General features: G+C 37.6%; 1 protein-coding gene across 2 annotated transcripts in view; it reads right to left on the bottom strand.

The window, feature by feature from the left end:
• The window catches only part of MALRD1 (MAM and LDL receptor class A domain containing 1), a 770,287-nt gene that overhangs the window by 499,698 nt on the left and 243,496 nt on the right, over nucleotides 1–27,093 (bottom strand). For both annotated transcript variants that reach the window (XM_053896000.1, XM_019460623.2), the window contains exons 21-22: nucleotides 17,404–17,580; nucleotides 14,028–14,190 (exon numbers count right to left, since the gene is read on the bottom strand). In XM_053896000.1, coding sequence (XP_053751975.1) covers nucleotides 14,028–14,190; nucleotides 17,404–17,580 — 340 coding nt within the window. The remainder of the gene's footprint in view (nucleotides 1–14,027; nucleotides 14,191–17,403; nucleotides 17,581–27,093) is intronic.

Consider the following 27,093-nt stretch of genomic DNA (forward strand, 5'->3'; position numbering starts at 1 on the left):
ACCTAGTAGGAGAAAGAAAATAAACCCACATGGATATATGCAGAAAACTCAACTGATGGAATTAATGCTAAGTATCTGTATAATAAGGACAGCCATAAAGTATATTACTGAAATAAATTATAATTCCAAAGTCAGAAAAAAAGTTCTCTCTTTCCATCTCAACTCCACTTGCAGATACAGCTTACTTGACAAACATTCCAAAGCTTAAATGCTACCATTCATTTCCTTCTTAGCATCATGACCATAGCAAAATATGTTCTCCACTATCCCAGCAACCTCTAGTCAAGATTCTCATCTAATATAATTCTGATATAAATATTCAGTGCCCTTAGACTTTAAAATAATGCCATTGCATTGGGGAATCAGTAGCGTTATTATCTGGACATATTTGGTCCATAGTATTTTTTTACGCTGTCTTCCATACCATGAGATATGATGCCAACCCCAGAAGCAAAAGTTCCTTTTACTTCTTTCCCTTGTTAACTCGTTTTCCGTCTTTTCTAAGTAGCACCCTTTACTTTTGTGAATTTCTTTATTGCCTTTTAGAAGCCCATCCTCTTCCCATTAGGGTTGATAGTAATTCATAACGTATTGGGGATGAATGTATATTAAAACAGAAAATTCTCCTTTAGTACTCTGGAGAGGCAATCATTCATAATTAATGGTAAAAAAAAAAATGGCATGGTTTCTGCCTTCCTGGAGCTTATGATCTGGAGAAGACACAAAAGGTCTTTACTTTCCAGAGATACTGGTTTTCTTTAGTTCATGTCAATAAAAGGTCCTCAATAATTTCAACTAATTTGCTTCCCTCCTTCTTTTCTCAATCCTCTTTACACTCAGACAACAGAATTTTTAATGCCCTTCTATTATCTTCTGACTCATTTGCATGAAGAGCCTAAATGATTCCTGTATGCCCCAACTATCTGCCACTCCTGCCAATATTAAACTAACTATCTTCTGCCCATTTTTTTGATGAAGAAACCAAAATGGAGAGAGTTCATAGCATCACCTATATCCACACAGTTAATGAATGCTGGCTCTGGGATTAAATTTAGTATTAACTTCGTTTGTTCACTACAGTAAGTTAAACAGTGCCCCTCAAAGATATCAGATCCTAAACCCTGGAACCTATAAAATTTGTGATCGTATACAGCAAAGCCTATGCAGATGTGATTAAATTGACAGTCTTCAGGTGGGGACAATTATCCTGGATTATCTGGATGAACTCTTCATGTAATCACAAGTGTCTTTTAAGAGTGAGGCAGAGAGAGATTTGACACAGACAGAAGACAAAGAAATAATGTGACCATGGAGGCATAAAATGGAGTGATGTGGCCACAAAACCAAGTATGTTGGCAGCCAAGAGAACCTTCAGAGTGGGAGTACCCTGCCAATACCTTGATTCTGGCCCAGGAATACTTATTTCAGATTTTTGGCCTCCAGAACTGAGAAAAAATGATTTCTGTTGTTTAAACCCACCAAATTTGTAAGAGTTTGTTACAGCAGCCACTGGAAACTAACACAAGAACTGAAACCCTGTTTTTACACTGCCACCTACAGGCAAACCCTCTGGTTCCCAAGTCAGAATCAATCTCCGTAGGAATTAGAATGATGGCCACAGAACTAAGTTCAAGGGCATTATTTCCAAGTGTGTAGTAGCCTGGATAGAAAAATCAAACAGCCCAAACATGAAGGAAATGGGGGCCCACAGGCTGAGAACACTCATCAAATTAGAATTAGAGAGGCATCAAAGAAGACATAGGCCAGGAGTAACCCTAAATACCCATGTTAGCTTCCTTTAGATGTTCTACTGAAAGAAAAGTTGGTTCTTGAACTTCGTAGGGCTAATCCCACAAGATGGAAACAGCTGATTGTTCCTGAAGTGGGAGATTTCCATGTAACAGCAAACTAGTGAGGTAGGTTGGATGGATGTAGTCACATGCATGCATTGCCGGATAAACATACAAGTGGCAACATAAAAGTAGAGCCCTGGTTGCATGTGACAGAGCTTTGGCTGTGGCTTTGACTGATGCTATTCAACATGTATCAATAAGCGTCATCAATACAAAGACACCAGGATAAGATGTAGATTTTGTCACCCAGGGCTATACGTCTTTCCGTGACAAAGTATAGTGAGTTAAATCAGATTGAACTTATAGGAGCACCGTGGAGATATTGGGGGTTCAGTGCCAGACCACCACAATGAACCAAACATCGCAATAAAGCAAGTCAAATCATTTTTTTTTGGTTTCCCACTGCATATAAAAGTTATGTTTACACTATATTGTTCTCTTAAGTGTGCAACAGCATTATGTCTAAAAAAACAATGTACATATCTTAATTTAAAAATACTTTATTACTAACAAATGTAAACCATCATATGAGCTTCCAGCCGGTTGTAATCACTGATCATAGAGCCATATAACAAATCAAGTAATAATGAAAACAGTTTGAAATACGGCAAGAATCACCAAAATGTGACATAGAGACATGAAGTGAAAGAATGTTGTTGGGGAAAAAAAATGCCACCAATAGACTTGCTCAACACAGGGTTGCCACAAACCTTCAACTTGTTTAAAAAAAAAAAAAGTAGTATCTGCAAAGCACAATGAGGTATGTCTATGCCCATATTAAAAAGTGTTAAACTGATCAGTTATTAAGGAAAAAGAGGTATTTTTTTCTCATAACATTCACCAAAATAAGTTGTTAGATGAATTAAGTACATAGTTGCAAAACACTGAAACTACTCAAATACAGTAGAAAATACAGGTGAATTTGGTATGAACATGGACACAGAAGGCCTTTCTAAGCATAAAAGATGGAGTGATGTCAGTAAGATGGCAGGAAAAATGGTTTGTTCAGTCCCCTTCAAAGAAAGACCTTCCAGCAAGTATCCACAGACAAGTCACCTTTGTGAGAATCCCAGAACCAAGGGTGAGGCTCAACTACCCCTTCGGCTCACAAAAGAAGAAAAAAAATGCATTTGAAGAGTAAAAGAAGCAGTTTCACTTTGACCCGATCACCCCTTCCCAAAGCCAGCACAGCATGGCACCAAAACGTATCCCTAGGACCTCTGGTTTCTCCAGTGAGAAAAAGAGCCCAAGGGGGGGCATTCAGCTTTCTCAGTGTTACAAGTGCTTCCAAGAATGCCCACCTCAGTCTCAGCTCACAGGGATCACTGGGGAAATAAATGGGGTTAGACCTCCAGGTATCAGGACAGAGAGGAAAAAGGAGCTCATAGCACCTAAGGCAGGGATCATGGTGAACTGTAGTCCTGCTGGGGGCAGGACCTGACCAGACATCTTGGCCAGTGTCTCTTCCCATTTGCAGAACCAAGACCATGAACACTCTGGCAAAAGAGCTCAATAGGCTGGGTCTGGGTCCCCAACCAATGGTCCCTATAGACAGAGACAATTTTATAGTCTGCCCACACAGGGGAGGAAGTGAGCAAACCCACCCAATGGCTGAACACTGCCTCTGGCCCTACCTGACCGGGAAGCCTAATCGTTGAGCCCTGAAAGGTCCCACAGCCCAGGTTATGACCCCACCCAGACAGGGAGCCAAGCCAGTAGCTCTTCCCAACTGTTGAGCAAAGACTACAGCCCTGCCTAACCAGGACATATGAATAGTGACCATGGGCAGCCTTAGAGCTCAACATACAGTATTGCCTGGACACACAGCATAGCCAAATGCCCTGGACGGCAGTGTAACCCAGTCCACAGCCCTGCCTGATTGCTGACCACAGCCTGAGGTCCCACCTAATCTCAAAGTGGCCTTACCTCAATGCTGAGTCAAGCCAGGGGCACATTTGGATGGGGAGCACAAGCTGGGTCCTCACCCAAGCGGGGCCAGTTGCAGAACCCATCCTGCAGCCACACCTAAATGCAGAGTCCATCCGGTAGCACTACTCTGCTGGGGAACACGGACTGGGACCCCAGCCAACCAGAGGTGAATGCTGAGTGCAGCTAGTAGCTCCACGTGCCCACGGAGCCAAACCAACAGCCACTCGACCAGGGAGCCAGCCAGGAGCCCAGTTTGAAAGCCAAGCTGAGTCAGCAGGCTCACCCAATCGCAGACTTTAGCCAGAAGCACTCCCACCTTGACGAACAGACACTAGCCTCACCTAATTAGAGACCCTGACAGCAAGCCTCTCCTACCCACAATTACTACCATCTGACCCATCCTAGCCCAGAGGTGAGCTATTATTGGCTTAAAAGAGAATGCTGAAATTCGAAGATAGTTTATGTATACCTCATGGCAACAATGGAGAAAAAAACCTGTAGTAGATTAAACAAAACATTGAGATGAGGAATCAAAGCAAACCGCTACAAAAGTCATTATATCACAAAAAGCAGACAGCAAGAGACAAAGAAAACAGCACAAAAGAACTACAAAACAGTCAGAAAATAATTACCACAATGGCAATAGTAAGTCCTTACCTAGCAGTACTTTACCTATCAATTACTTTATCATAGGTTGATGAAATTCTCCGATTGAAAGACTTAGGAAGGCTGAATAGTTAAAAAGCAAGAAACTAGATCAAACAATATGCTGCCTGTGGGGAAACAGGTTCAAGAATTCCTTACACTTAAGGGTTAAAAAAAGCTTAGGGCAGAAAGCTGCCCCCACAGGATGAAAGCACCCAAGGTTAGTGAATGAGACATTATAAAGGGATCATGAGTAACTTGTTACAGGAAACTACTTTCCATCTGGCGCCAATATACTATCGTGCCCTGATCACAACTCCAAATGCCACTTGCCCTCCAGACCCTTAGCTTCTCACACACACAAGTTATTGATTACTATCTGATTTTCTTCACGTCTACCATGTGTGTAAGATCTTGAGGGCTCAATAAATACGGAGACAGAACCCCTGTTTGGGGCTCTTGTCTTCTCCCAGACATTGGCCTCTCTCATATTCAATTCTGCATCCACTCTCTTGCTGGACAAGAAAGAACTCCAGACTCATAGTCTGCGACAGTTGTCTACAAGAGATTCACCTTAGGTTTAAGGACTCACATAGGCTGGGAGCTAAGGGATAAAAAAGATTCCATACAAATGGTAACCAAAAGAGAAGAGGGGTGGCTATACTTGTAGCAAACACACTTTAAGTTAAAAATAGTCACAAGAGACAAAGAAGGTCATTGTATAATGATGAAAGGGTTATTAATTCATAAAGAAGACCTAACGATTGTAAATATTTATGCATCCAATAGCAGAACACCTAAATATATAAGGCAAATAATAACATAACTGCATGAAGAAATAAACAACAATACACTAATAGGGACTATTATTATTAATATTCTACATCCAATAATAGATGGATTACTCAGACATAAAATCAATAAGAAAACAGCACTACAGTGTTATGTGAGTATATATATGACTGTATATAACACTTGACTATGTAATGTGACTATACATTATTTGAGTTAACACTATATAGTGTTAATAGAACAACACTATAGACCAAACAGACATAGCAGACATATACAAACATTGTATCCAATAGCAGAAGAATGCATATTCTTCTCAAGTGCACACAGAACATTTTCTAGGATAGATCATATGTTCAGCCACGAAAAAGTCTTAACAGATTCAAGAAAATTAAAATTATATCACATGTCTTTTCTGACCACAATGGTATGAAATCAGATAGCAAAACAGGAGGACATTTTGGGAATCTACAAATATATAGAAATCAAACACACACTCTTAAATAGAGCAAATGATGGATCAAAGAGGAAATCAAAAGGAAAATAAAAAAAACATTGATACAAATGAAAATGGAAATACAACATGCTAAAATTTATGGGATGTGTTAAAAGCAGATCTAGGAAGAAAGTTTACAGTTATAAACACCTACATTAAAAAAAGAAGGATCTCAAATAAACAACCTAACTGTACACCCCAAGACCTCAAGGAACTTGAACAAACTAAGGTTAAATTTAACAGAAGAAAAAATAATTAAGATTAGAGCAAAAAGAAATGAAATATAGAATAAGGAAAATAGGACCAACTACGGGTTAATTTTTTTGAAAAACTAAACAAAATTGACAAACCTTTCACTCGACTAACCATGAAAAAAGAGATAAGACTCAAATGAATAAAATTATCAGTGAAAGAGGAGACATTACAATTGAAGTCACAGAATTCCAAAATATCAAAAGAGACTACCACAAACAATTGCATGCTAACAAATTGGATAATCTAGATGAAAGTGATAAATTCCTAGAAACGCACAATACACTAAAACTGAATCAAGAAGAAACAGAATATCTGAACAGATTAATACTGAGTAAAGAGATTGAACCAGTAATCAAGTCTCCCAACACAGAAAAGCTCAGGAGCAGATGGTTTCAATAGTGGGATTCTACCAAACGCTGGTGAATTTAAAGAACTAAAGCCAACACTTCCGAAACCCTTCCAAAAAACTGAAGAGGAGGGAATACTCCCATATTCATTTTATAAGATCAGCACCATCCTGATATTAAAGCCATATAGACACTAAAAGACAACAAAACTATAGGCTAATATTCCTGTTGAACATAAATGCAGAAATTCTCAAAAAAATACTAACAAATCAAGTTAACAGCACATTAAAAGGATTATATACTGTGATTAAGTGGGATTTATCCCTGGGATGCAAAGAAGGTCCGACATAGTCAACAAATGTGATATACACGTTAATATGATGAAGGATAAAAATCCTATGATCTTCATAATACATGAATAAAGCATTTGACAAATTCTTTGGGAATGAATTGTGTCCCTCTCTCGTCTCAAAAATAAATAAACATTAAAAAATATTAAATTATAAATCAAATGTTTCAAAAATATATAAAAATTCTACCCTGTTTTTTTTTTAATTCTTAGGACATAATCTGCAATGTGGACAAAACCTGTATATTGTTCAGGAAAGACTAAATTTGTGCATAATCAAAAGCAACTCATAAATCAAATAGTGAGGAAATGAATTAGTGAATGATGGTACATTCATTTAATGGAATACTACTGGCTCATTAAAAGTATTGGTGAGGGGCGCCTGGGTTGCTCAGTCGGTTGGGCGGCCGACTTCGGCTCAGGTCATGATCTCACGGTCCGTGAGTTCAAGCCCCGCGTCGGGCTCTGTGCTGACAGCTCAGAGCCTGGAGCCTGTTTCAGATTCTGTGTCTCCCTCTCTCTCTGCCCCTCCCCCATTCATGCTCTCTCTCTGTCTCAAAAATAAATAAGCGTTAAAAAAAAAATTAAAAAAAAAAGTATTGGTGAATAGTTGTTTACAGATTGTATATAAAATTAAAAGCAGATTAGAAGACAATATGGTGATTTTTATTAAAAATGCATATACACACAATGCTTTTATCAGGATGGTTTAATTATCATTGATGTGGTTTATCTTTCCTACCTATATTTAAACATTTTCCTACAATAAAAATGAATTTCTTATTTTGTGGTAAAAGGAAAAAATTCTTGTAGAAATAAAAAAAATTAAGAAATTCCTAAGAAATTAAGAAACTCCTAAGGGAGTCAGTACGTGGTCTTTACCCAGAGTAATATCTTAGTTTATTTGTACTATCCAATAACATCCAAAAATAGAGATTCCCCTCAGGTATTATTAAAGACACATACCCAACCAGGGGCACCTGGGCGACTCACTTGGTTAAGCATCCGACTTTGGCGCAGGTCATGCTCTGGCAGTTGGTGAGTTTGAGCCCCCCGTTGGGCTCTGTGCTGACAGCTCATAGCCTGGAGCCTGCTTTGGATTCTGTGTCTCCCTCTCTCTCTGCCCTTTTCCCGCTTGCACTCTGTCTCTCTCTCTCTCAAAAATAAACACGAAAAAAAATTTAAAGACATATGTACAACCAAGATAGACTTGAGGACTTGATAAGATCTTTTCTGAGCCTCCCAGTGGACCTCTCTGTCAAGCAAGTAACCCTTCCCATTACACATTACACATCTATTCATGAGTATGTCGGTTCCATGTGTGATTAAGTTTTCTATTCTCAGGAAATACATGCCTAATATAACAAATTGTGTGCCCTAACCAGGGCTACCCCTGCATCTTTCAGGCCATAAAGTTCTCTGGTGTTTCTTCTAGAGTATGTATAACAATAATAATTCTGTGCAGGAGATAGAATAAAAGTATATTCATTACATTTTAATGTAGTCAAAACATTTATTTTTTTTAATGTTTATTTATTTTTGAGACAGAGAGAGACAGAGCATGAGCAGGGGTGGACAGAGAGAGAGGGAGACACAGAATCCGAAACAGGCTCCAGGCTCTGAGCTGCCAGCACAGAGCCCGACGCGGGGCTCAAACTCGTCAACTGCAAGATCACGACCTGAGCCGAAGTGGGACGCTCAACTGACTGAGCCACCCAGGCGCCCCAAAACACATATTTAAAAAATTACACAATTAAAAAGCATTTTTAATTTCTGAATGCATTTATAACCATGATATAAAATTATTTTATTATTAAACAGTGATTTTTGGTAACAACATCATACACTGTATGATGAATATATTCTTCAAACTTTACCTTGTATAGCAAATATACTACCTAACCATTATATATGTTATTTTAGGTTTGGTTTACAGGTATTATTTTCAGCATAGATTTTTTCTTAAATTCCATGTTTTTAAGGCACTGTAGTCAACTTTTAAAAATTACTTATCAAGCTAAAATACACGGAATAAAATTACACTTAAAATGATTTAATTCCCTTAATTAACACAAATTATTAATATGTATGCAAATATAAAGAATAGTTGCTTAACTCAAGTACAATATAAATAAAAGCAATTTTGCTTGTGCGTTAGGTTTGCTTCATACTCAAGTCCTGTGGTCACACTGCCAGAAATGCTGTTTCCCACAAGGATTACAACAGTTAAAAGAAAATAATTACAGTTAATTTAGATTTTGACTGCACTTTTATTTTTATTTCGGCAAAACTGTTCCTAAAGCCTTGTATTTAACCATTATTCTAGATTTATAAACCTGGATCTTTTAGAAATTATGTTGAGAGAGTGTTAAGGCATCTAAATTGGCCTATAAAATACTAGCTTATCTTCTTACCAGAGAAGGCTCTAAGAAAGCAGTAATTCTGGTATTGAATGTCTAAGAGATTAAGGCTTTGAAAAGTGTTATTGTTGCAGAGCAGAAAACATTAAAATATTTTCAGTCTCACTGAACCTTTTATTCACATTTACATCCAGCACTTAGATACATTATGATATGCACAGTTATGTCACAGGGACAGTTGGCATTATTTATGTGGCTTTTAGTTTATAATGAGGTTAACTCTGCACAAATGCATAATACATACAGGAATGTAGGTACATTTGCAACAGTGAGGACTATAACTCATTTCCACCTGAAAGACAATGACAAGTGTTGTGAAGTAAAAGGAAAAATCTAAGAGAAAGTACTTCTACTTGACAAAGAAAACACTGAAGAAATTGTGTTCTATACATAATCTGCATTTTTAATGAGATAGTTCGTATTCAAATAGTTTCTCAACAATCTGTAAGCAAACTCTAAAATCTAGTGTGTTTTAAAGTATCTGTCTTTTCCATATAGGCAAAAAGGCCTGAGAAAAAAATGTTGGGTATTAGACAATGAATGAGGCAATATAGAGGGGGCCTTGAAATTATGTCTTCTAGACTGGGGGAAAAATTTCTCGCACACTATTTCTCAATTATAATAGTTATTTTGCAAGACAAAAATCTTATTTTTAAATGCAATTCCCTTAGAACAATGTTTTTCTTTCTCCTGAAACATTTTGTCCTATTTTTTTAACTAGTCACTAGATTTAGAGAAAAATGAATCTGCTCTGAACAAAACTGGAAAAGCAAAGTGAGAAAGCCATCCTGTCTTTCAGCTGTGCTTACAGCTCAGAGCCTGGAGCCTGCTTCAGATTCTATGTCTCCCTCTGTCTCTGCCCCACTCCCGCTTGCGCTCTGTCTCTGTCTCTCAAAAATGAATAAATGTTTAAAAAATTGGTAATGAAATATATATAATATTTTTAAATTTTTAAATTTAAATATAGTATAAATAAATTTATAAATTTAAATATTATTTATCATTTATAAATAAAATATATTAATTTTTTTAAATTTAAATAAAAATTTTAAACAGACTGACAGTGGTCCCTGATCACCATTTTGAGAAACTTCCCTACGTAAGGCATCTATGAGCACAGTTAGAAATCACCAATGTAGAATAAGCACCCATATTCCCCTAGACGTCATCCCATATCAACAGTGAAGTGTGGAGAACTTAATTATGCCTGAAGGGATGATTTTATATTCCTGATAAATCTTAATATTAAACCTCATTCAACCAACAGATGGGCATTTAGTCAAATAAATAGGTATGAGGGCCACGAACTCAAAACTTTGCTCTCCTTGCCTTCTAGTAGTAAAAATCAGTAAGTTGAATCAAAGGCTTTTTCCAGGACACAAAAACAATGATAAATTTATGGTACTTAGCTACGAACCAATTTATTTATTATGGTAAAATGGCCGGGCTAAAAGACTAAGCCAATTAAACTGATTCTAGAGGTAAGAGTCCAGAAGTCAGAGATCATCTAAAACTACAAATGGGGAGAAATCATCACACAACAATTCTAAATGTACAATATCCTAAACATATTTAAATCTCAATTAGCTACAAAGCTCAGGTGCTAAGTGATCAAATATCTTAATCCAATGTTAAGCAAATAACAATTAAAAAAAATTCTCAGCTGAGTAGGACTAATGTTTTTGCTAAGTTCCCTAGTAGTTCCTGGAACAAGAATGGATATATACTCACTTTTCTTCTGCTTTTCTTTTCTTTTTTTACTATATAATGTTTCTTTTTTCAAAATACTAAGAAAATAACTTTTCAATTAAATGTTCCGTTACTGTGTAAGTTAAAAGAAATGGAAATTTTACCCATACCCAATCTCAAAAAACAAGCAAATTGCAATTGATGATATTTACAATGAATGAATTTTACTTTATTAAGTCACCAGAGTATAGCTGAGAATAGTATTATTTCTATATGCCTTGATTTCAATCCTGTGAAAAAATCATGCTTGCTGCCTTTATTTGGGCCCTGCTGAGCAAGGTGAAGAAAGAATCCACTCATCAAGTCCTGTGCCAAGGCCATGACTACATATCCCCAGCCGGAGAAGAAGAGGTGTCTTTTCCTAAGTCATGTCAAAGTGTTGAATAAACCAATTGTATGGAATGGTGTTAACCCTCCCCAAGGTGAAAAATAAAGATGTAAACCCCCCACCCACACTTTTTGTTAGACCGCAAAGTTCACTTCAGATACTGAGATACAAAGCTTACTGGTTCATTAAAGTCTGAAGGCAAAACAGCAGAATGTCACTTGGAACATCCGTTTATGCGTGAAACACACACATTAAGATCTGAGTACACAATGAAAACTTCCCTACATCATCCCACACCACCATAACTTTTCTAGACTTTTTATTGCCTCATTAACATGTCAAGTGAGAGAATATTTTGAAATATAATAATGTGCTCTTTTTCTTTTGCACTTGTTTATGAATGATCTTCACCAACCTGAGTGGCTGAATCAATCTTTGCCACAAGGAAAGCTGGGATCACAGAATGTGAAGACGTAGAAAGAACTGGTGCAGAGCTTTTTGATTTTCTTTTTTTTTTTAAGTTTTTATTTATTTTTGAGACAGAGAGAGACAGAGCATGAACAGGGGAGGGTCAGAGAGAGAGAGGGAGACACAGAATCTGAAGCAGGCTCCAGGCTCTGAGCCATCAGCCCAGAGCCCGACGCGGGGCTCGAACTCACGGACCGCGAGATCGTGACCTGAGCTGAAGTCGGACGCTTAACCGACTGAGCCACCCAGGCGCCCCAGAGCTTTTTGATTTTCAAAATCGGTCTTGAAAACGATTTCTAACACAATGGTCTTAAAAACCTGGCTTTAAATTTCTGGAGCCACACATCTGAGAGAGAAAAGCATTTTCTAAATTAGAAAAGCTTTCCTTTAAATGTAAAAAATAAAATTTGGAAAATAGAGTTTGGAGATTTACTATAGGCCAGTGAGCAGGCTGGATATTTGGTGCATAAAAACTATTTCTTACGACAAAGTGAAAAAATGTCAAACCTTCCCTGGCTGCACAAAGAGCCTGGAGAAGAGAGGAGAAGTCTAGGGGAGATACAAGCTTAGGGACTGCTCCCTTCTCCTGATTCATTGTCATGTGGAACACATCTATTAAACATTATCTGATTATTAAATATTCTCCTTTAAAATATATTTAATTTTGGGGCGCCTGGGTGGCTCAGTTGGTTAAGCTTCCGACTTCGGCTCAGGTCATGATCTCGCGGTCCGTGAGTTCGAGCCCCGCGTCGGGCTCTGTGCTGACAGCTCAGAGCCTGGAGCCTGTTTCAGATTCTGTGTCTCCCTCTCTCTGACTCTCCCCTGTTCATGCTCTGTCTCTCTCTGTCTCAAAAATAAATAAAACGTTAAAAAAAATTAAAAAAAAATAAAATATATTTAATTTTTTGCTTTGCAGCATATAAGTATAAAGCATAAATACATAAGTTCTTATCATCAACTAATTCATTCAACAAATAATTATGGAGACTTTTTATATATCAGTCACTTAGAAATAATGCAATAAAAAGGGAAGTCACAGACCCTGCGACACCTCAGAGAATGTGCAGTCTATTGGGGGTTGCAGGGAGGGGAGAGACAAACAAGTTAGAAGCAAATTACATTTCTGTGTTTATAATAAGCTACCACATTTCTATGTATACCTTTCCCACATACAAGTGAGATTCTAGTCTGCCTTTTTCTTTATGGAAATACAGATGATTGACTCAGTGTGGTTTATTTGCAGGTGCCAGAGAAACTTTCTGAAATTATCCTTTGCTTTTTTATTAGAAGCAGCCCAAGGAAAATTTGTATACTGAAATTTCCAAAATTAATCGCCAACTGTCAAACATGATCAAAACACTTGGTATTCATATCTGCTACTATATATATACTTTGGGCAACATGGCTGCTAATCCTGAAATCGAATGATAGTAAAACTGGAACCATTTTAACAAAACAAAACCACAAAAGAGAACTCAGAAAATCAGAGTGCAAAAGTCAGCCCAGAAGATATTGTAGCTCTCCTTGAGTACCAGGTCACGTTGGGCAAGGCAACGATGGACTGGCAGTGGACACACCATTAGTTTTCTTTGAAACAGAAGCCACAGAAGTGGAGCTCATGAAACTTTAACCGCAAAGAGGTTTGAAGGTACAAAGGTTTTTAAAACATTCTTGGTAATACAAATGGGGATCCCTTTGTTGTCTTCGGTAGTCCTTCTATGAAATCACTAAAAGGAAAGAATGAAGGATGGGATCTTAAGGAAGTCAGCACTCAACGTATCTGTGGACTCCAAAACAGGTTAAGGTATGAGCTATGAAGCCTTGGAAACAAAAGACCAAAATAAATGAAGATCAAAGACTGGAAGAGGAGGAAAAGGGTTAAGGAGAAAGATGAGCTAGAAAAGGAGGAAATAGGGAAAACAGATTTGGGGCACGGGGTGGGGGGAAGGGGAGAAAGGAAAGAGTAGATAATTTTATTCTTTTTAATTAAAAAAATTTTTTTTAAATAGGCTCCATGTCTAACATGGGGCTTGAACTCATAACCCTGAGATCAAGAGTCACATGCTCTACCCACTGGGCCAGCCAGATGCCCCAGATCATTTTGAACAATATATTAACAGTGCTTTTCAACGAGTGGTGATACTACAAATTATTTTTCTTATACTTTTCTCAAGTTTCTATGACTTTTACAAGAGTATTTGCAGCTTTTTTTTTAACTAAATAATTGGTTTTATTTTCAATTTTATATGAAAGAGTGCACGTAGCCCACTTACTCTGTAACTTAAACATTCATCTTTATAATTGCAATGGCTTTCGGTAAGGTGGTATGTCAGGAATTTGGGAACTGCTTAACACACAGTTCTTAAAAGACATGTTCAAAATATGTAGTCACTTACGTTGTATGATCCACCGATGGCCTGTGATTCTCTTCCCCATGATGAATACTGGTTCCATTGCCAAGTCCCCACCTGAATGTGTTTGAATCTCGAATTAGATTTTCTGGGATCGGCTGGTACCATTCACACAGGCTTCCTTTGTCAAAGCTGCAAACTTTCATGGCTTGAAGAGAAAAGAACAAAGACAAGATGAGCGAATCACAATAAATGTGTCAATAAATGGCCATTTCTACCTGTATCAAGCACTTTCTTACTGTTGGGCTTCTTTATTATCATTATTATTATTATTATTATTATTATTATATCATTTAAGCATCATTAAAATAATTAGGCAAATGATTTGTATAGTTACTAGCAGAGTTTTAAAGAAATCTGCGTGTACTATATTCAAATATCTATAGTAGCTATAACATGGGAATAAATGCAAAAACTAAAGAATTTGATAAGGAGGTGAGATTTCAGTCAGGTCCTAAAGCAGCAATCTAAGCATTGGCAGTTTCTTCTCACATAGTACCTACGTTGCTTACACGACCCAAGTTCTGGTAAGTCTGTTCTGTAACCACAGTATTATTATAGAGCTAAACTTGACTTTGGTCTCTGAAGGAATTAGTCCAAATTCCAAACTACTCAAGTTCCAAGCAATAATATTTACAATAACTTCTATATTGGACCTCTTTCCTTGAAAGTTCTCAATATTCTTGTAATGACTATGTTGTAATATCACATGAAATTACAAGTCCACTGATTTTTGAAATACATAGGTTGTGTGCGAAATGTTTTCTTCCTCTTTCTCTCTGAACATGTTCATGTGCCTTTTGGTCTGTCTTAAATTACCCACTGTTCTTGTGTATGCCATAGAAGATGTACTGGACACATCAGCTTTTAAATGGAATTAGCAGTGTTAGCAAATCGCTGAGTTCATGATTTAGTGTAAAGTTTGAGAAGGAAACACTCCATCAAAAATAAAAAGTGATTTTTAATCTTGACATTCAGGTGTGTTATTTAATTTCTGACGTTAATATTGATCATATAATTACATTTATCTTATGAAGAGATTTAATTTTTTTTTTCAACGTTTTTTATTTTTGGGACAGAGAGAGACAGAGCATGAACGGGGGAGGGGCAGAGAGAGAGGGAGACACAGAATCGGAAACAGGCTCCAGGCTCCGAGCCATCAGCCCAGAGCCTGACGCGGGGCTCGAACTCACGGACCGCGAGATCGTGACCTGGCTGAAGTCGGACGCTTAACCGACTGCGCCACCCAGGCGCCCCTTATGAAGAGATTTAAAATTCAGTAGAATTTTGTTTTTCATATCATTAAAAAAGAAAAGAATCACTGTTGTTTTTTTTTTAATTAGAAGGCATAAAGTTTCAGTCAAGCAAGACAAATGAGCTCAAAGATTTGCTGCAAGACACTGTACCCAGAGTCAACCATAATGCATTGTACACTTGAAAATTTGTTAAGAGGGTAGGTCTCATGCTGTGTTTTTTTATACACAATAAAAAAAAACATTGGAAAATGTAAGACCATAACCGGCAGATTTTTAGTTATAGTTCATCTTACAGAAAGATGGTGGAGGCAAGAGCATATAATTTGTTCAGAATTTAATAATTCAGTTCATGGGTATTTAAAATAAATAAATAAGGGGCGCCTGGGTGGCTCAGTCAGTTGAGCGTCTGACTTCAGCTCAGGTCATGATCTCACGGTTGATGAGTTCGAGCCCCGCGTCAGGCTCTGTGCTGATGGCTGGGAGCCTGGAGCCTACCTCGCAGTCTGTGTCTCCCTCTCTCTCTGCCCCTCCCCTGCTCGTGCTCTGTCTCTTTCTGTCTCAAAAATAAATAAACATTAAAATTTTTTTAAATAAATAAATAACACCATGCTTTTAAAATAATAATTTAATAGGAGCCCTTCAGTCAGGACATTTGAAGAACTTTCTCAAATCTTCCCACCCCATCATAAATTACATTACTAAAATTACAAAGTTGAACTAAGAAGAAAGTCAGTATTCGCTAAAGGCATTCATTAATTAACTAGATTTTGTGTAAACTTTTAGAAACGCCACAACTTATGTACCATCCTGAGAGGATGTTGTCTCCCCATGAGGAAGTCTGAATACTACACAATCTTCCATTACTTTATCTTCCATCTGCAAAGCGTAGCCTATATTCCTCGCCAACTTGAGTTAAGGGTTAAGAACCTCTTATCCACGCAGTGAGTTAGCTTTGATTTTATGAGTTTTGGGGTCTAGATTAATTTATTGTATATTTGTACATTAAAAAGCATTTCTCTTCTTAAATTAAGTATGAACCTTAATTGACTTTGTAAGTTTTAGAATTTCTTGACAATGCTGACAGAAGACAAATTACAGTTTCAGCTATACTCTGTATTTTCTGCATGGCCCGAACCCTTAATATCATCAAGACACTTGAGAAATATTACAGTAAATTCATATACTATCCAATATACAGTAGGGAAGGGGAATCATGGGAAAGTGTTCACTCCTTCTGCTCTATCTTGTGCTTTGTCCACTCAGACACAGATTAATTTTTCTCCTCTAAGATTGTGTCTTTGCTAAGAAGTTCACTCTTAAATTACAAATTTGCCTTAAATGCCATGGATTGGCAGATGCCAATAAATGAAAACCATCTTTCAATGAGACACAGGTACTGAAGCGTTCATTTGTATTGGTTCATATGAATTCTACACATTTAACATAGTATTCCTTTTATATTTTGGCAATGGAAAACTTGGACAAATTCATCTAATTTGAGGGTTTTATAATACTTCCACCTTAAACATTCCCATTTCACGAGTGTGAGGAGTAGAAGAGAAACAAACAGGGATGGATAGAAAAGAACTAGTAAACTGTAGTCTTGGAGTCAAGTACAGTCCATGAAACGAGTGTTTTTAATCTTGGGGCGCCTGGGTGGCTCAGGTGGTTGAGCGTCCGACTTCAAGTCAGGTCATGATCTCGTGGTTTGTGAGTTCGAGCCCCACGTTGGGCTCTGTGCTGGCAGCTCGGAGCCTGGACCCTGCTTCGGATTCTGTGTCTCCCTCTCTCTCTGCTCCTCCCCTACTTGTGCTCTATCTTTCTCTGTGTCTTAAAAATAAATAAATGTTAAAAAATTAAAAAAAAAACAAGTGTTTTGAATCCAAAAAATTCAATTTAAAAACACTTACCTCTTGTTGAGCAGCACAGAAGAATGAATGCTGATTCTTCTACTATAATTTCCTATATGAATAGCTTTTATATTAAAACCTGCTCTAAGCCAGGTTGAAAATTTGTAACTAGGACACTAGGCCATGCTACTTAGAGATTATACTAGTACTGTCTGTTTTGTGGCTATATTTAACACAAAATAGGAATTCACCTACCACAGAATGCTTCATCTGAATGGTCAGGACAGTCATATCTAAAATCACAGTTCTGGATTTTTTCAACACAGTGACCACTGGACCTGCAAACAAATTCACTGTCTGTACAGTTGTGTGGAGGTAATGTGACTGGAGCTGACATTTCAGGTGGAGTTGGGAGGTCCACTGGCAAATTACCTTGATAAGAGATAACATACAGGCATCATTTAGCAGGTTTTTCATGTAAGATTTCACACAATAAGCTTTTCCACAGATGTTTCACATTCAATATTATGAAGAATGTTTGGTGGCCTTTGGCGATATGCTGAACTTTATGTAAGCATGTAAGTTGGAGTTCTAGGTCTTAGCAATAACAAGTAGCTGGATATAAATAGATGAAGGTACAGATGGAAATTACAGAAAAACTACTCAAAACTTGCTGAATAAATGGAAGGCTCGAGGGCAGGGCTAGGATCACTGGGAACCAAGGGAGTCTCAGATGCTAGCATTAGGAACCAGAGTCAAGGCCTGGTTAAACCTTCTAGGCCATTAGGTAAAGAAACTTTGTTCTTCCACCTGCTACAATTAATCCAACATCTCCTCACCCTGTTTCAAACGTCTTCAGATATTCAGGATTCAAAGTTGCAAGAGAGAACTAAACCAGAAGTAGTCACCTGGATGTATTTACATAATTAAGGTAATAATGTATGACATTACAGAACTTAGAAGACATTTATAGAATTTACACAGCAAGTTAGTCCATCAGCATTTATTAAAAACACCCTGTGCCACGGACATGTAGGTATAATGCATTGAAAGCCAAATATGCCATCATGGCTGTAAAATAACTTACTGACTAGTGGATAAGGCACTTGGGTAAATCTTTCATTATGGTTCCATGGGATATGTTTATGATACAGATTATGACGCCATGGGGGGAAGAACGACACCTACCCTTTTACTCCTGCATTCATAGCACAATTCCCAGACCACAGTACATGGTGGGTAGACAATCACTGTAGAATGAGTTAAGAGACGGGTGGAAAGATGGATGAATGGATGACACAGTAAATGAACAGATGGACAAATGGAAGACTTCCAGAAAAGTAATGCTTAAGTTAAAAGTTTTTAGCTTTAAAGGATGATGAGTTACTGCCAAGATGAAAAAAGGTACAAGGTCTTTTTGGATGATAAGAGAAGATTTGTGTGAAGGCAGAAAAATATACTGGCCTGTTGTTTTTTGTTTCACAAAACTGTGAGAGTTTGGCACAGAGAACATCTCGTGATAGAGTAAGAATGCATAAGACAGTCACTAGATGTGGAACTAGACAGTAGACAATTACCACATCATAAAGGGCTAAGTGGGTCCAATTTAGGGCTTGAAATAAATACAAAAACTGGTAGAGAAATGCCAAGGTATACAATTTCCACTGTAAGAAATACTTTTCTAGCATTAGTGTGAAGAATGATTTGCAGGTGGTTCTGACACAGAAGAGAAGAGTGAATCTTTTACTTTAATCCCAGGGAACTAATAAACCAAAGCACAGGGTTTGGAGAAAAGAGCAGAGACCTGAGCAATATCAAACATCCGGTACCCAGAGGACTGGGGATTCAGGTGCTATTGGGAATCTGAGGAAAATCCAATAAGTAGGACTTTCTTTCTTAGCTCAAGTTTTGCAGTAATTAAGAGCTAAGACTGAAGCAGATGGGAGATCAAAATATCAACTTGTTATGATAATGATATTGGTAATGATATTGATGAATGATAATGATTGATAATGAAATTGATAATGATGAAAATGATTTATACCTATAGACAAGTGGTCTTTTAACGTATAAAACTCATGAAAGAAACAGCCTAGGTTATAACCTGTGCTGAAAACTTCCAGCTCTTCCTGTACGGAAGCTTACCATTGAGAACTACAGCAAGAAGCGAAGCAGATTTCATGCCCTCTTTAGCTAACTAGCTCCAAAAAGAAAAGAGGAAACTAAGAGAACAGGTATGCATGTCCAGGCCTTCCTTGCAAACTCAGCAATCCATTGTTGGTTTTCCACAACTGACATTAGGATTCACTCTTGGGTTTCATTATACCCTTTTCCTCCCTCTCATCTATTCTATATTTTCTTCTTAATTTTGACAGTCATATTATGTCTCCTGTTCTATTTTTCCATATTTGGTTCCTCTCATCTGGAGATTTCTCTTTTTTAAGCTCAATTTAACATTTAAATAAATGCGTGTTTGACATTTCTAGGTGTATACAGTATCGTAGTGTTCAGATCACCTGGTCTGCCATATTATTAAAACCAGTTGTCATATTTGCATTCTTAGGCCTGATTTCAATTTAAATGAGGTAATAGTTCCCCTTAAGAAGATATCATGAACATGAGTGGATGTCTTAGAAAAAGATGGTTGATGAGCCAATGCTCAGGATAAACAGAGACAGCTCATTTAGTCTATCAGAAGTGAGCCAGGAATGATAGGTAAAAGGACCAGTACTGTAAAAAGAAATTGGAAGATCCTGAAATTCTTTGTCCTGTCCTCATTATTCCTTGTTATTCTGCCAGAATGAGTACATCTTAAAAACCAAGTAAGTCCAATATGTTTGTATTTAAGAGTAAACAGAGGAAGTGTCTCTTACTCCTGAGCCAAACTTTGGAAACGGTGGTGTTTATAAGTATGGAGTTGTGTGTGCCTGATTCCTTGGCATCTGGCATGCACAAGAAAAACAGAGGCCTGAAACATTGTTAGGCCAAGACTCAGTTTGGAAACTGAGGCATGCAAAGGATTGCAAGCTTTCTGACACATTCTCCGGCCTGTGAAGATGGCCCAGACTTTCATCTAACGACCATGAAAGTCAACTTGTTTTACTCTGCAATGACCTCAAGCAGTATTTCCTAAAGTATCATACTCTAACTCAGGGGATACTAGAAATTACTTCATGTAGTATATGGATAAGTTTTGTTAATTTTTTAAATATGAATTTTGAACAATTTTAATAGTGAAACATATCTAGAACAATAAGCCTATCTTAGTTTGGACTGCTATAACAGAATACTGTAGACTGGGTGGCTTAAACAACAATTTATTTGTCAGAGTTATGGAGGCTGAAAGTCCAAGATCAGGGTGACAGCATGGTTGGATTCTCGGATTCTGGGTATGTCCTCTCATGGCTTTGCATACTCATGCAGAGAGAGAGAGAGAGAGAGAGAGAGAGAGGGACAGAGATAGACAGAGAGAGAGAGAGATCTTACGTCTCTCCTTTTCTAATAAGAGCACTAATCCCACCATGAGGGCAGCACTTTTCATGACCTACTCTAGTCCTAATTACCCCTAAAAGGTCCCACCTCCAAATACCATCACATTGGGTGTGAGGGCTTCAACATATGAACATTGGGAGCCTACAAACATTCAGTCCATTGCAAAAGCTATGACAGTTATTTTTAACCTATAATTGCTTAAAAAGCTAGAGTTGATGGCAATGATAGAGTTCAGTGTCTTCGAACAAAATACCACAAAAAACTTTGCATATTAAACAAAACTGCAAAGGTGAAATGTAAATGACTGAAATTTACACTAAGAAGCAGAGATTAGTCTGGTTTGAGCTGATCTTCTTCCACATCCCTAAGCCACAGGGAAACCAACGCACCTGTGCACCTGTCCTCATAGGTAGATGACTCAGGCTCCAGAGGGACTCAGTATTCTAAGTTCTTGCTCTGTGAATGCTTGTAGCAAGTATACTTCGTGCTACCCTAATGTAATCTTTCTGATAAAACAGATTTTCCATTTATTTTATATGAGACTCCACTCCCTACAGCCATTCCCACATTGGTAATTAAGAAAATAAAACCGGTATTTTAACACTTCTAGTCCTTAATAAATTATTGCCAGCTTCAACGTACCATAAATATGTGAACTTTTTGACTGATATGTCTAGTTGATCTTCATCTATCTCCAGGGAACAATGTCTACGGTTTTCCTGGGACTTCTGATGGTAAGATATATATTTAATTTAAAAAATCTAAAAGTCTACTTGAGGTTTAAACATGATCAATCTTCAGAAAATTTAAAAATCTGAAATATCTCCAGGGTAAAAGTGTATTTTTTTTTCTTTTGCACCGAACACAGTAATATAGTCCTACCCACAAGGCGAAACAACTACATTCAGCATAAACGTACTGAATGTCTGTATAAGGTCTCCTTTCCAGGAGTAGGTTTTGCTAAAAGTTAGCTATTCTTTGAATAGAATTTATAACAGCTATGTGATACACTGTTTGCCACATATTTTGGAGGTGTCTTTTTTCTCGTCTGCAACGACAAATCAGCTCTTCTGCAACGACAAATCAGCTCTTTAGAAACACTGTTGCTTTCACCCATGCATTCAATGAAATTTTCTAGGTGGTACAAAGTATTTGCCATCTTTACAGACACTATATTGTATATCAAAGTGACTACAAATAGACTGAAGTAGTAGTTGAACAATTTTCAAGCTAAAATCTAAGTATTTTAACAGCCTTGTCCATTTTTGGTATTTAGCATTTCTCTCAGATAAAAGATGACAAAATTGTAAATTTTTAACTTTAAAATAGATTAAGTTACTTAGTTGTCCAATTTCATTTTCTAGAAGCACAATTAAAATACTAAATTGAATGGACCACAGGCTTTGGCCAACTTTTTTCCTATATATTTTCTATATATTTCTGTATATTGCTAATATTCCTATAAACTTCCTATATTTTGCCAGACTACTCCAAACATGCTAAAACCAGAATATTTAAGACTGCAATCATGAGTGTCAAATTTCTTGATGTTCCCTTGAAGTCTTTTATCAAACTGTAAATATTTCCAATAATTTGTATTTTTTCGGGGTATGTATTGTATTCCCTTTAGAAAAATATGGTAGAAAGACCTTAACACCAGTGCTTTTATGGGATGTATTGTTCTGAGGCAAATGTAACAAACACACCAAGCAGCTTAATATTATAAGGTAAAAAGCTGCTGGTGAGATCTTAAAAGTGAAGACAAAAGTACCCATACTTTTTCCCTTGCCTCTTCATTCCCACTGAAACAAACATTACTGTTTGCAGAAAGAAAGGAGCCCTCAACAAGCACTTATAGATAAAGCTGATGAGACATTGAGGTTAATGAGGAGGGATGCCAAGAATTCAACCAAATCAATCAGTTTAACAACGAAAACAACCAAAAGCATTCAGCGGGTGGGAGAAGACATCAGAAAAATTGTGCTGAAGCATCCTACGGTTACCCTCTCAGTTTTAAGCCATCATCAGTTGCAAGACATGTCGCTGACTTAGTAACAATTTGCCTGAGAGAAATAAAACACTAAAATCTTGGGATGCTGATATTCATTCTAATAATTGATATTTGTAGCAAGTAATAATTCTGATAATGTGGAAGTCTAAATTTTTAGAATAGGATGGATGAAAAGTGTTTGGGCAGTGTTTTTCCCAGTTTGTAAGCAGTATGTTGTGAAGCCATGTAGTTACGGCTTTAGTTTTACAAATAACCCAATTATCTCACGAATAACCCTTGACGCAAGATAGAAAACTGTCATATGTGTTCTTCTGAAGGGAACACTAGTCTTGCTTTTCTAATGTAGTTTGGACAAAAGAAGAATGCAAACAGATAATTCTTTGGATTACTTATATTTAAATCTGAATGTTGTCTGGCAACAATTCTTACTTAAGATCTACTCTGAAGATCGGATTCAAAGTGAGGGGATTTAACCTTGCCATCATTCTCCATTATTACGTACTCTGGAAATGAGTGACATCATCATACACTGATGCCAAAAAATTCACAGGATTCTATTGCATGGCTAAGTTTGTCTACTTTCCCTAGAAATGTGATTAACCTTGCCTAAAAAGTCTTCTCTCCAGTATCCTCCTGGATTAGTTTTAAAACAAGAATCTATATTCATCAAAGTATTGAAACAAAGAAGGTACAATCCATAATAGAGAATGGATTTGAAAATTAAGTTAGAAACAACCAGAAGTTAGAAAAGGAGAAAGAGCTGACCTGGAAAAGCGCATAATTGATGTTCTGGGAAAAAGTGAAAAGAACCTAATTTATAGCACACATACTTTGGGGGTAAAATTAGTAAAAGTTTGCGGTTAAAAAGCTTACCATTCAAGTCAACGCTACTCTGAACCAAGGTAACAAGGGGAAAAAACAGAAGAGATGGGAGAAATATTTTGGAGACAGGTCAGCAGGATTTGCAAGTGAGCAGTTTTAAAGGGAATGGCAAAGAATGCTGTGGAATTTCAAGCCTGGGTTGCTAAAGAACAGTGATGTCATTAGAAGGAACAAGAAGGAATGAAGGAAAGAGGTTGATTTTGAGGGAACAGGTAAAAAAGAAATAAGTGACTCCTTTCGGTCACTTTGAGTATAAAATAAAAGTTGTAGGGAATGAGCCAATCCACACACTGGGGGATCAGGTCAATATTTTGCATCTGTGTGTATGTGCTTTATAAGTTTTTGCTTTATTTTGTTTTATTAGCCAAGGAGGAAAAATGCTGTAAATAAATCATCAGTTTATATTGAAAACAAATCAACGTCTGTAAGTGAATCTGTAAGTGCTGATCCCATGTCAGCTAACAGGAGAAAAAAAACTGGTAATCATCAAGAGCAATATTTTTATTGACCATTTTTGCTTTTATTTTCATCTGATGGCAAGATTACATCAAATTCCTCTATGAAACCTATAGCTTCAACAGGCTTTGTGGTTTCAACCCAATGTTTCTTTTGCTATGAAGCCAATGTTAAAACCACACAGTTCAGGCAGCTTTTTAAAGTCCATATTTTTCTTCCAAAACTTGAACGAGAAAACCAGGACTCATGGTCTGTAACTGATATTTCTCATCTCTGCCCCTAGGTCTGGCAGCTCTTCTCCCTCTCCTTTGGAACCATTGGTCACAGAATCTAATTATCAAGATAACTGGAGTAGCAACAGGATCAACCACAACTTGTTTTCCCTTTCTGTATTCTTTCATGCTCCCCTCTGCCACGGGGGTCACAGTGATGCTCCATAAGTTCAGAGTTGGAGGCCATGTGGGAAAACCCTGGTCACTAAAACCAAACACACTTAAGTGAAACTCCCATTCTTTCCCTCAACTGGGTATTTTCATCCAGGTCTCTTGTGCGGTTTAATTGTTCGTATCTATAAAGTAGAAATTGTATTGTCTTCCTTTAGAGGTTAGTGTATTTGATGTGTGGTATGCCAGTGGTTAGCACTGTGGTCCAAAGAAGCAGATGTACTTTGCCACTTTCTAGTTAGGTAGCCTTGGGCGGATGATCCCCTTCTCAGCTTGCTCCATAAAACTGGGATAACAGAAACATCAATCCTATCCAACATTTAATATCTCTTCACCTGCAAAGGACTAGACATTATTCTAGACTCTTAAAAGGTTAGAGGATTATATAAGATGATACATATGAGTGGTAAACTATATTATTGTGCCATTTATCAGCTCTCGCTCTCTCTCTCATAAGGACCGTCTGTATTCCCTACCCTTGCCAAGCTTCTTATTGTAGAGGATGCTTCCCCCTCGTTAGGCTTGCCCACATGACTTGCTCCAGTCACTGGACATGAGCAGACATAATGCATACCACGTCTCACCACAAGCGTTAAGTGCGCTTTCTTTTTTCCCACTCTTCTGCTCGACAACAAAATGTCAGATAAGACCCTCATCCTTTAGCTTTGGTCCCAGATAAACACAAGCAACAGAAATACACAGCTTGAAGCTCGCTTTATAGATTTATAAAGAGCTATGGACAAGAAACATATACTCTTTCCATTATTGTTTTATGCCCACCCACATAGTTGAGAGCAAAAATTAAATGCTTGTAGTTATAAGCCACTGAGCTTTGGCTTTCAACAAATCTGGCATATAACAGAATCTTGCACATAAAAATAATTAATATTCTAGCAATAATAAACTAAAATACATACCAAAGGCATATAAAGTACTTCAAAAGATAAAAGCATCTATCTATCCACCCATTTATCCAACAAATGTGTATTGAGTAATATTACATGCCAGATACTGTTTAAGTTTCTGGAGATAAGGCAGTGATCAGATAAAATTCCTGCCATCATGCAGTTACCACTGTTGGGGAAAACAGAAATAAAACTATAAGGGTGATAGGTGCTATAGAGAAAAATAACACAGGGGAAGGAGATAGAAAATGTTAGACAAGGAAGAGACTGTGAACTGTGTATGTGTGTGTAATGTAGTGTAGTGTAGTGTTCAGAGAGGTCTTTACTAAAGAAGAAACTTTGGGGCAGATCAGAAAGAAGTAAGGAAGGGAGTCAAGTGCATATCTGGGTGCAGCACAATCCAGGATGAGGGAAAAGAAGGTGTAAATGCCCTGAGGCACAAATGGACTAGAGTGTTGAAGGATTAGCTAAGAGGCCTTGTAGTGGAGAGAAGTCAAGTGGAGGCACAGTGGTAGAAGGCGAATTCCAGAAGGGATGAGGGGACCAGTCATGGAAGCTACTGCAGAAGTCTGGCTTTGGCTCTGAAGGTGATAGGATGTTATTGGTAGACTCTGAAGACAGGATGACATGGTCTTATCTAAGTGTGAAAAAGATCATTCTGCCTGCTGTATTGAGAATCGATTATACAGTTCAGGGGTAAAAGCAGAGATCATCTAAAAGACAATCTAACAATCCATGCAGAGACGATGGTGGCTGGCACTAAGGGAAGAGTGCTAAGAAGTAGTCAGCTTTGGATATATTTGAAGCTAGTGGCTAACCAGATTTGTAATGAAAGTAAGCAACTAGAAAGAGGCTGTCATTTACTGAGAGAGGGAGGCATGGAAGAATGGCAGGATCGAGCGGCCAATTAGTAATCAAGAATTTACTTGCAGCCATTGAGAGATGAGGGTAAATTGTTGAATTCTGATCTCCTTTTTGCTGGCTTTATCCGGGGAAGGATTTGGCTCTCTGCAGAGCTCTGTGGAAACCACTGCACAGAGGAGTTAAAGCCATTAAACCTGCCAGGATGATGAGATAGAGGAACAGAGCTGAGTCACATGTACACAACTAAGACAACTGGAATCGGCCCCCCGATGATGTCTGGGAGAGGCTGGTGCCCTTCTGACCGATAACACTACAGTGATGGCTCAGGGATGAAGGTGAACTTTTCAGCACTCAAGCGTGCTCTCTACATGGATTATTGCGACTGATTTTTAAATGAACATGCTTCTGATCCCTTCAGGAAGGAAACTGCTCCCTCTTGCCATGCAATGTAAGAGCCTCCAACTCAGTACCAGGATTATCCACCAAGAGCTTGATGCCCAGTCCTATTAGAGCACTATGCACTGGCCTGGAATGGGTTTCGCCCAGGGTGTTGGTGTTAGTTTTATTTGAGTTTATCATAGCTTGTTTTAGGCTATTTTCCTTTATCGTCTTTGAGGTGTCTACTAAACATCTCAATTGAGATGTTGAGTAGGTAGGTAGTATAGAAGTATGCATTTCAGGTTAAAGGTTGAGAATGGAGATATAAATATGGGAAAACGTATTTGTTTTTAAATAAAAGAAATGTGTAATACAGAGAAGAAATGGTTCACAACAATCCTTAGGAATATTTCACGTAACCTGACAGTAAAACATCTCTGAAGGTAACTGAGATTAACACAGTCTCCAAAACAATGTAATTATAAAGCAACCAGTTTGGGTTATTATAACCCCT

Source organism: Panthera pardus, unplaced genomic scaffold (assembly GCF_024362965.1).
Source record: "Panthera pardus isolate Hobbes unplaced genomic scaffold, ASM2436296v1 HiC_scaffold_6, whole genome shotgun sequence".
NCBI classification, from domain to species: domain Eukaryota; kingdom Metazoa; phylum Chordata; class Mammalia; order Carnivora; family Felidae; genus Panthera; species Panthera pardus.